General features: G+C 41.5%; 1 protein-coding gene across 1 annotated transcript in view; it reads left to right on the forward strand.

The window, feature by feature from the left end:
• The first annotated feature begins 1,399 nt into the window (after window positions 1–1,399).
• Window positions 1,400–10,883, forward strand: part of TRMT10A (tRNA methyltransferase 10A) — a 33,137-nt gene continuing 23,653 nt past the window's right edge. The window contains exons 1-6 of the mRNA XM_019526540.1: window positions 1,400–1,476; window positions 3,340–3,644; window positions 5,685–5,847; window positions 7,389–7,460; window positions 7,929–8,003; window positions 9,173–9,322. Of these exons, the coding sequence (XP_019382085.1) occupies window positions 3,430–3,644; window positions 5,685–5,847; window positions 7,389–7,460; window positions 7,929–8,003; window positions 9,173–9,322 (675 nt within the window). The 5' untranslated portion in view covers window positions 1,400–1,476; window positions 3,340–3,429. The remainder of the gene's footprint in view (window positions 1,477–3,339; window positions 3,645–5,684; window positions 5,848–7,388; window positions 7,461–7,928; window positions 8,004–9,172; window positions 9,323–10,883) is intronic.

A 10,883-nucleotide genomic window follows, 5' to 3' on the forward strand; every position in this document is an offset into this window, starting at 1 on the left:
TCTCTTTAACATTGCTGGGCAAATATCTTTATTTGCACTTCAGTGAAGAAAAATCCAATTGAGTAATCGTGCTTTAGATTTAAGGATGAATTGATAATGTAATTTGTATAAGTTAAATGTGAATACTGTAACAATTTAAAGGGCAAAATGGCATGGATATTTTGAAACGTGGGATACTCTGAAGAATGTGACCATGTAAAAATACCTCTTGCCCTGTGTATGCACTCAGCCACACCACTAAAACCCATGGATAAATATAAGGTTTTCTTACTTTCACTCTTCTTAATCCTATGGAGCCAATGAAGCTAGAAGAGAGAGAGCTGAATGCTATTTCTTCTTGCCTATTCTCACAGGACCCTTAATTTAGATCCTAATGCATGTGTGCAGAGGTGCAACCAGCAATTCTGGTGCCCTTGAGAGCTGAGGGAGGTGCCAAACACTGTGGGGTGCCGCTGGCACCTCCTCTACATCAGCAATCAGGACTAGTGCCCTGCCCTATGGCCAGTGAGTAGTCCTGTTGGCTTCAGTGGGACCATTCATTTAAGCCATACTCCTGAAATGCCAGTTTTGTCTCTTGATGATCTAAACCAGTGGTCTCCAAACTTTTTTGATCGCACACCCCATCAGTAAAAAATTTTTGAGCACGCACCCCCGATATATGTATATTTATATATATATATAGAAGTTCTAATATTTTCTTCCTGCACCCCAATGGATTGTCTTACACGCCCCCTGGGGTGCACGCACCCCACTTTCGAGACCACTGAGCTAAACTCCATGAACAGCATCCTATCTGCCCTTAACTACAGTTCCAGTGAAGACAAAAGAGCTGCAAAATTATAGCTGAAAATAGCATTTACCTTGTCCCATGTTTATTAGTAATGATTCTACACAAATCAGAAACAATAGTTTGACTTTCAGATCCCCAAATGGCTTAGCAGTGGTCACATTTTTTTTTTTAACTCCAAGCTGGTCAAGCTTGGGGTGAGACAAAAAATACAGAACTTCTAATTTACTTAGACTAGAATCACATTGCAAAAATGACAGAGCTAGAATATATATATGTGTGTGTATTAGTGATATATATATATAGATATATAGTGATGTTTCATTTTAATCGTAGAAAAATGCGGATTTCGGGTTACTTTTTTTAACCGAAAATGGGGGCCGGAGGGGGGGGGGGCGTTATCCAGTATCCCTATATTAAAATGAATGCCCTACCCGCACCCTTCCCTTCTAGGGGCAGCCCGAGTCGCCTCTGTTGCTCTCAAACTCGCTACCGGCCCCACCACCTCGCCCCTGCTGCGCATGCGAAACCCCACCCCCGCGCCAGGAGCAACCGAGCAACACATCTGCGCATGTGCTGGGGCTGTAGCCTGCGCGTGCTGGCCCCGCCTTTCGCTGGCGGCGCAAAGCAATGACGACATTAGCCCGTGTCGTCGCCGGGATTTGGAGTCTTGGTGGGGCCACGCGCCGGTGAGTGAGTGAGGGAAGGAGTGGGTTGCGCGCGGGCAGCCGGGTCCATCGGGGGAGGGGGCAGTGCAGTGTAGTGCAGCGGAGTCTCCAGTGTGTCGCACCATGTGTGTAACGGGCCGCGCCATAAAGGGTCTCTCGGGCCTGCCCTCGGGGATCCGGCAGCGGCGGGACCTGTGCGGCTCGCTCGTGCCGGTGCCTGGCGGAATGGCGACCCTCGGGGTTTCTCCGAGTGCTGGTGAGGAAACGCAGCGCTGACTGGGGGCTCCTCCCTTCCCCCTCTCCGCCCCGCCCCAAGAGGTGCACGTGGCTTTGAACTTGGGAATCAGAACTCGTGGAAGAGGTGATATGTTCTATTACAGTGGTCTCCAAAATGTTTTGATTGCGCACCCCTATCAGTATAAAATTTTTGAGCACACCCTCCCCCCCCAATATATGTATATTTATTTATTTGACATACAGACCGAGTGAGGGCGCCAGTGTCAATCCGTTTATTAAATATTAGTAAAGCTTAATTTCTTTCTTATTTTCTTAGATACAAAATAAATATAAATAGAAGTTCTAATATTTTCTTCCCACACCCCAATGGATAGTCTTGTGCACCCCATGGGGTGTATGCACCCCACTTCGGAGACCACTGGTCTATTAGATCAGCTAGATAGTTGCAAACAAATTCCTTGCTTTATTTGCAAGCTTTTGGGCGTACTAGCACATCATCAGGAATAGGAGAGAGCAGAGATTGGAAAAATTCCCTAGGTATTTGAATTTGGGACATGCATAGACTGTCCCAGTGTTAAGGAGCTGCCCCAGGCCTGGTTCTCCCAAAAGAGCAAGGGGGCCATCGCTGTCACGTCCAGGGCAGCTCTGCAGCCAGGGTGCTTTGTGATGGGATGGACTGGTTGTTCCTTCCTGCCTTGCCCAGTCCACCCTGGTTCCTTGTATCCTGAATGCTCCCATACAGGTTGCTAAAAGTGGGACGGTACAAAGATTGTCCGTAAAGGGACACCACCTGTTTGAGGCCAACAAATGACTTTTCACTGTTATCAGTGACATTTAAAGTTACTGTAATTAGAAGGTTGAGCAAAGCACTAACTTTTGTGTTGCAGCGTTTTCTTGTTGCACTTGCTGGCACTTTGCTTGCATAGCAGCAGTGGCATCTTTTTCCTCATACCAGTGTAGTTCCCTTTCTGTGCAGCAGCAGAGGAGGCAGTAAGGAAGAAGGGAATATTTGTTTAGAAATCAGTAGCGGAGGGAGGAAGTAAAAATATGTCAGCAGAATTGAATGCCGTGCCCCCACCCCAAAACTGACTCGAAGCCTTTGGAAAAGTAGCTAGAGGCAGCCTCTTGTAATACTCTCTCCTCTATTTTTAACATGAAGGGTCCAAACTCCTAGTTTATTGCAAATGTTGGTTTTGTGAGATCTGCATTAAATAGCCTATCTTTTTAAACAGTAGAGAACTCTGTTCAAAAAATCCCTGAACTACCTGAGCCACCTTTTTGCAATTTTAATCCTTCCATGGTTTCTTATGTCCCCCACATGGACATAGGGATAATATTCAACTGATCTAGATACCTACAAAATACTATAAGCTGAGTCATAACTCAGTTTGATCTGCCCTCCCCCGCTGCTTAAAATATGCTCTTGGTTAGCTCCAGATGGCATCACTGAATTTTTTGGAGTATACTGAATGCTGCAGTAATGATGCATACTATATTTTCTGTTAATTGTTTTCTTGCCAAGGCACTGAGTAAAAATCTGTCTAATGTTTTTGTTTCAATTTGCATTTATAATAGGTTTAAAATGCTACTAATTTGTAGTAAGCTTCTCAGAGTATTTCTGTAACATCCAGCATTCTTTTTTCTTAGTGGCAGACTTGAGAGAGACTTTTCATGAAACACCTACTCTGCTGATCCTGATTCTTAAGAAAAGATTCAGGAAAAACCGTTAGAAAAAAAATGTCAGAAATACCAACAGAAAATGCAGAAGGGCCAACAGAGGATCTGCAGCCCACAGTTCCTGACACAGGGGAAAAGGTGAACTCAGATGATAAGCAAATTGAAAGAGAGGACTCGGGACCAGACAAGACAGAGTGTGTTGAAACTATGTCGAAGAGACAAAGGAAGAAGCTATTGAAACAGAAACAGTGGGAAGAACAGAGAGACATGCGTAGGTATGGTTTGAACTGTGACTCTTCTGCATGGTGAATTCCAAAAATAACTAGGTATGGGAAGCAGAACTTGTGCATAAATGCTGTGTACAGCAAAAAAAAAATCCCAGAATTTAAGTCAGTGTTTGAACAAATGAAACATGGGATAAGTCCTCAGCTGTCCTATCTGAGGACCAAGGAACTTTTGACGAGCGTCTTCCTCACTCCCAATAGGCCTGTGGTGCAGCAACTGTTTCTAAACTTGCCATGAAAGCCAACGGGGGGTGCCTTTCAGAACCTGTAAATCTTTTCCCTAATTGGCCAAAATAGTTGCCTTGGAGAAGTAATGTTCATTGTTACTTCTGTATGAACCAGCAATGCATGTGCTGGCTGTTAGCTCTGCTTGACTAATCAATGAAAACCAAACATCAGTGGCAGATTTCCTCTCTGACAATACAAAACAATGCTGCTGGGTGGCTCGTGGTCTTTCAAAATAAGACCGTAGTGGTAAGTTATCACACACTTTCTACAACGTTCTGTAGAGAAAGGGATTGAAGAATAGGGCTGCTTTTGATTTCTCCAAATGTTGGCTGTACACCAAGGAATAATTTCCCCAGACAGCAGCTGTTTGGAATGAGCTTCTTAAGTGTTAGTGAAAGATGTGTCCTTGTTGGTTGATGTAGTAAACTTACATGGTGTAGCAGTTACAAAGCAGACCTTTTAAACTATATTTGGTACAGTCTGAGTCAGTTATAGCAGGTCTACTTGACAAACAGCTCTCTGCTTGGTTATTCATACAGGGGTTTAAACCTTATGGCCTGTGAGCACTGTGCTGCAATGTTGGCTATATGGCTGCAGGAGCAGACATGACTGGAATAAGTGCTGAAAATAACAACTTGTCACATTTGTGGCTGATGTTAGTTTCATGCTAATAGCAGCCATGACACAGACCAGAAGCTGTCCCTTTCAAGCCTGCTGTTACCAAGCGTGAAAGTGATTAACAGCTGAATGATTAGCTGAGCCTGTCAATGTTGTAACTGACCCAGCTATTGCTCTGTAAGGTAAGCACATGCTGTGTCTGCACTGATGAGCCGCCACACTTTAACATGGCTTAGACAGTGCCTTCAATATTTAGTCAGTGGAAGATAGCAAGTGGTTTGCACCATTTTCTTGAGTTAAAGAGCTTGCTGCCTTAACTGTGGATGTCTTAAGCAGCTTTGACTGTACATCTTTTTGTTACCTGTGACAGGTTTATTTAAAAACTGCTGTAGTTTAATATTTTCAGATTCTTATTCGTGTTGCATTTTCAAAACATAAGAAAATGGTGAATGATGTTTTTCTTATTTACTAGATAATTTGCTTTTTGCTCATAATTTGCATCAAATTAGACTTCTGGATGTGCCCTGTGGATGACCTTGACGAATTTGTGATGGTGTAACCTGCCTGTGGTGTCTTTGCCTGGCTCTTGCACCCAGTAGCAGAACCCCCATCACATCAAACCCTTCATACATTACAGGATCTATTGTATAAAACTTGACCTCAAAATTAGTAATTTCTTCTCATCCTTTTCTGATATAGAAAAACATGCACCCTGCAAGGCTTGATTTAGCATGTTTATTTTTTCTTTAAATGTTTTTAAAGATTATAATAAGTTTAGGTGCTAACATTTCAGATTTTAGTTTAAACAGGCATATTTTAAAGAGAGAAAAACAATTTGAAAATGAGTGGTTTCTATCAGCTCTGGTATTCCTACTCCTTTTTGCATATATGACCTGATTCTGATCCCTTTGAAATGGAAGAGCTTCTTTCCATCAAGTTAGTAGATTCTAACCCAAACAACTTAGTGCCATAAATATACCCATGACTTTACAAAGAAAGATGAGGGGTCTACTTCCAGTTGGATTTCGAGCTGTCCCCTTTGCTAAGCATTATGGTGGGCTACCCTACTAGACAGGACAGTGGGGCAGCTCCATGTTCTTCCTTAACTTCTTCAAGTATATTTTTATCTCCCAGGAGCTGTAGTATATAGAACAGCTGACTATTTTTTTTTACTTCTTTTTTTAGGCAGAAGCGAAAAGAAAAGCGCCAGAAAAGAAAACTAGAACGTCAGTCTCAACCAGAATCTAACAATGAAGGGAGTGACAGAAAGCGTATGCGTCAGGATATTGTTCCTAGCAACCTTCGCCTTATTGTAGACTGCAGTTTTGACAGTCTAATGGTATTAAAGGTAAACTAAATTTTGCTATTGAAAGCAAAAATCTTAGGCATTTTATGGTACTACTGTTGGCATGATCTGAGAGTGGGGACAGTCCTTTCAATTTTTTTCTGTCCAGGAATAATGTTTGCTATACAACATGAATTCATACATTAAGCAGCTAACATACATGCTAAATGTTGAGTCTTCAAAAGATGCTTCTGTCCAAACTTGCTAGAAATGCAGCTACTCTTGTGGAGACATGGTCTTGTAAATTGACTGCATCTGAGAACACAAACTACTTCTGTTTTATGTAATTTGTACATCATGTCAACCATTAAATTCCAGGCCATTCATGTTTTCTGGGAGCTCATTCTGCAGGTACTGCAAAGGCTCATTTTGTTAGGCCTCCTGCTCAAGTAGTTCTTGCTGCCCCTAGCAGAGTTCACAGGGGCCCATGGGTTGCAACATAGTCAGCCGTGATGATGCTCACATCTGTTTCAACTGCTTCAGAGGTAGCTGGTGAAGTGGACCAAATAAATTGATTTTTTTTTTTTTTTTTTAATGAATGTGAGGATAGCTAAAATCAAGATGACTTCTGGTTAACCCAGAAATGACTGGAATAAGGTGGATTGAGAGGAGGGTGGTCAGTAATCAGAAGGTCAAGGAACTGTGTCTGGCTAAGTGAGCCAGATTCACAAACTAAAGATGTATTAGACATAGGTCTAGTAGTGAATTAAGAACTGGAGCTAAATGTGCAAGTTTTTCTCTGTCTACTTGTAGGTAGTACCTTTTCTTTCTGATTTAAGTTTTTCTATAAAAGCTCTCATTTTTAGGCCCTCAGGACTAGCCTGCTGTGGCGTTCTTTATGTGCAGCTGTACGGCAAGGGTTCTTAAACTGGAGTTAGTGCGGAATGCGTCTGGCAGCTTGTTGAGTCAAATAGAGCGCACAGTGTTAATAGTCAGTGACACTAGTTACGTAGTAAGTTCCTGGACAAAATTGAAACTGCTGGTTTGACACTCTGAAGTCCTAAATGGAATGTGTTATTGACTAACAAAATAATGATTTCTAGAGTCACGCTAAATACAAACTATCTAGGTTTTCATGGGGGAGTGATGGAGAAGTGAAAATAAATTTTTCAAATTATTTATGGATGCTTCAGGTTGTCCTAAAAAATATAATGTAGAAGTACCTCAGGTTTTTGTGGGTGAAAGAATGTTACAGTTAAAATATGCATGGTAGAAATATGTTCCATTCCTGGGAATAAGTTGAGTCTTACATTTAATCACATGTTGATTTAGAACAATGTGAAGCAAAGCTGACTAAAGAATGTGATCTTAAGCCACAGATGTTTCTGTGTATTTGCTCATAGCAACTTTTACTTTTTTTTTCTTTTTCTATTTCTTTTTCTATCTCTTTTTCTTCCTTTCTAAGATTCCGATTTTTCTCCCAACCAAGAACCTGTTTTGCCACTTAAAAGCTTCCTTTTTCTCTCTCTAGCTTCTGACTGACTCTTGTAAAGTATTTTGTGGTGATCTATCTGAGGGGGACTGTATAATTGTGTTATCTGCAGGATGTCAAGAAGCTTCACAAGCAAATTCAGAGATGTTATGCAGAAAACCGCAAAGCTTTGCATCCTGTACAGGTATGTACAACACGTAATGTATGTAAGCACTTCCTGTGCTCTGAACATGCAAGAGAGGCAACCCTTGCCGCAACAGGTGAACAATTAACTTAGAACACTGTCTTTTTCATATTTGTATTTACTACAGAAATAATCCTCCTGGTAATAAGCTCAGTAAACATGCCTAGATACATGAAGGAGCATGTGGTTTGTTTTTTTTTGTTTGTTTTTTTACTGTAAAGACTGCCAGATGCTTGTATACTTTTCTAAGCAACCTACTAATGCTTAGTTTTCTATCTGCAGTGCAAGGAGAAAACAAAAATAAAAGCTTTTGCCCTTGTACCTTTAACTGCTCATTCAAAGAATAGTCTTACTGACATCAGTAAGGGTTTGACGTAACCCTTCAGAAGGAGAGACATTTTTTAGGGAAACATGGCAGCATATGGAATTTGGACTTTATGCACTATTTTTCTTTTATTCTCTTCCAAGTTTTACTTGACCAGCCATGGTGGTCAGTTGAAAAACAATATGAATGAAAATGACAAAGGATGGGTCAACTGGAAGGTAATAACAGCTGGATAAGTTGGTATTTACTGTATTATCTTCTATTTTAAGGTGGGTTGGGTTACTTGCATTTTTTCAAGTGTTTATTAATACATCAGAGGTGGTGTTAGAAATAATAGCTTAAGTCTTAATGGTTTTTAATTATTTTGAATGAATTTTGCTTCATAAAAGTAATAGACTAAGCTGTAGCTTGAACTAGCTATTTAAGGGTAGGCGTTTATTGACTTCATATACACCTCAGTTCTGAACAGTGGTCTACAGTGACAACCTTTTTTTTTTGAGCAGAGTGCTACTTGTATAGTAGAAAGAAAGTAAAGTAGTTAAAGGGAGAGGATAAAACTACATCAACTTTACCAAAGATTACCATCCACTGAATGGTAGCTTTTGATAAGCCTTTTTTCCCAGAAACCTTCAGGCAGATGCTGACCCTTAGTGGATCCACCAAAAGCTTACTATTCTTGAAAGAGAGACCATTTAAAATCCTTGATATCCCTGGTATCTCAAGTATTTGTGAAAAAGTTGGTTATCTTAAGCCTTTTTTTATCCTTTCTGCTTGTTTTTCCTTACAGTCCTCTTAAACTAAACCAATATTCACATGGTAAACATCCCAGTAACCTGGCAACCCAGCCAGAACCTTCTGTTTGTAAGTTGTTATAGAGCAGCAAGGTCTTGTGACTGCTTTTCTGTAGCTACAGCCAAAACCTGTCCTGCTAAGCAAGGGACAAGAGCTGAACGCTTTATTCTGGCTTCCATTTATGAAAATAAAAATTTGGGTTAGATGCTAGTCTTCAGGGGCTTATATAAGTTTCCAGGGAGAATCATAAGAGATCAACCTTGCCTCTTGTAATTTTATGTGGGTGCCAGAAAGCTAACTGGCACCTATTTGCAAGCTACTATTTGAAAGCTGGACCAGTAATGGTGGGATGGGGACTTGGTAAATACTAAGCTTTAGTGGTATAGTGCAGTGTAAACAGGGATGTGAAGGAGAAAAACACTCTGTGGACTGGCTAATACACTATTCCACTGATACTGCACCAGTGCCATCTTGCTAGTTCAGTAACTGACAGCTTGCATCTATACATTTTTTGGCTATATCTAATGCCTGACTATACTAAAAGCCTGTACAGTGTTCAGTTGTGTGCAACATGGAACTTCTGTTTGTCTTAAAGGATATCCACATTAGGTCAGAGCACTATAGTGAACTGATGAAGAAAGAAGACTTGACATATCTTACTTCAGATTCCCCTAATATACTGAATGAACTGGATGAAACCAAAGCCTATGTGATTGGAGGGCTGGTGGATCACAATCACCACAAGGTAGATGTTTTCTATGTCCGTGTCTTATTTATTTATTTGTAGTATTGCATACAATATTGTTGTACATCTGCAAACTAGCAAATACAGAAATACTTTATTATCCAGTTTTTGTGCAGTAAATCACAACTTTGTGGCTTTAATGATTATAGATACCACAGACCACAGAAACCAAAGACTCATTGGTGTTTTGTGTTGTTTGTTTGTTTGTTTGTTTGTTTGTTTGTTTGTTTTTAAAGATGGTCTAGGTGTGTATACATGTGGTGGGGAGTTGGGGGTTAATTAGAGCAGCTTTCAGGAGCTGCTCTAATTAAAACACCCACAGTCGCTTTTGTATTCAGCATCCTGCATTTCAAAATGGTGGCGGGGGTGCTTTAACTGAAGCTTATTTGACAAGCTTTCGTTAAAATGCCCCCACTGCCATTTTGAAATGTGGGATGCTGAATAGATGAGACGCTGCAGCATGCTGGAGCATTCCAATTAGAATTCTTTTCTAATCAGAATGCATCAGACCATATGTTATAGGCATTCTTCAATTTTATCCTGCTTATTACCATACTTATATTTTAAATTCCATTTCTATATTGCTGAGGGCTAGGTTTTTTAATAGCTGTCTTGGATCTCCTGTGTATGCAGTTATATGCATGCCTGTACACAGATTTTTCACAAATGTATATCATAATACAGGCACAGAACAGCACTTGGATCTTGGCTGTACTGTTTTAAATAACTTTGCTTGTTACTGTGACTTAGTTAAGGACCACACTTGCATTTAGACTCTACTTCCACACCTGGACATGGACTCACACTGTGTGGAACTGGTATGTCACTGGGAATGCCACATAAAGGTTAGAGAACTCTTAAGAATGCTTTCCTTTGGATAAAGTAGTGACCCAAGCTATTTCCTTTGAGCTATGTAATAATTGTATATGTGACATTAAAAAATGAATAATCTGCCTTGCATAATTTTTCATAGTCTAGCAATCACTGCGAAAGACTGAGAGAACTAAACCGGGGCTTCAACTACCTGTGTCACGCTTTATCAATTTTCAGTTTTTCCAGAAAGCATGAGAGGTTTAAATGATTTTTTTTTAATCACTTAAGGGGTGGGCCAGGCATGGGACAGAGCTGTGGCCCATTGGGGGGAAGCTCCTATAGCTGCACATGCACGGGGAGGGGCATGTGCATCCCAGATCTGCGCGAGGCAAGCAGGCTGGAGCCAGAGTTGTGCCAGGCTCTTTTCAGCGGGGGCTGGGTTCAGGCTAGGTGGTGGCACTGGGGGGTGGGCTGCAGCCACCCCAGATTTCACCATAGTTTCACTCCCAGCATCACTACCTGCCAAGCACACCCCCGGCTTAATCCATGCACTGGGAAGAGCCAGGGTGTGCCAGGTGTGCAGTGGCAGTGCTGGGAGCAGGGCTATGATGAAATTTGAGGTGGCTGCAGCCCCCTCTGTAGCCCCTTCCCAGCACTGCTGCTGCCTGCCCCAACCCCAGCCCCAGCCAAGAAGAGCCCAGCACAGCCCAGGCTCTAGCCTGCAGCTATAGCTTGCCCACCCCACCCC

This window comes from Gavialis gangeticus, unplaced genomic scaffold, assembly GCF_001723915.1.
Source record: "Gavialis gangeticus isolate Ggan-Ray unplaced genomic scaffold, GavGan_comp1, whole genome shotgun sequence".
Taxonomy (NCBI): Eukaryota; Metazoa; Chordata; order Crocodylia; family Gavialidae; genus Gavialis; species Gavialis gangeticus.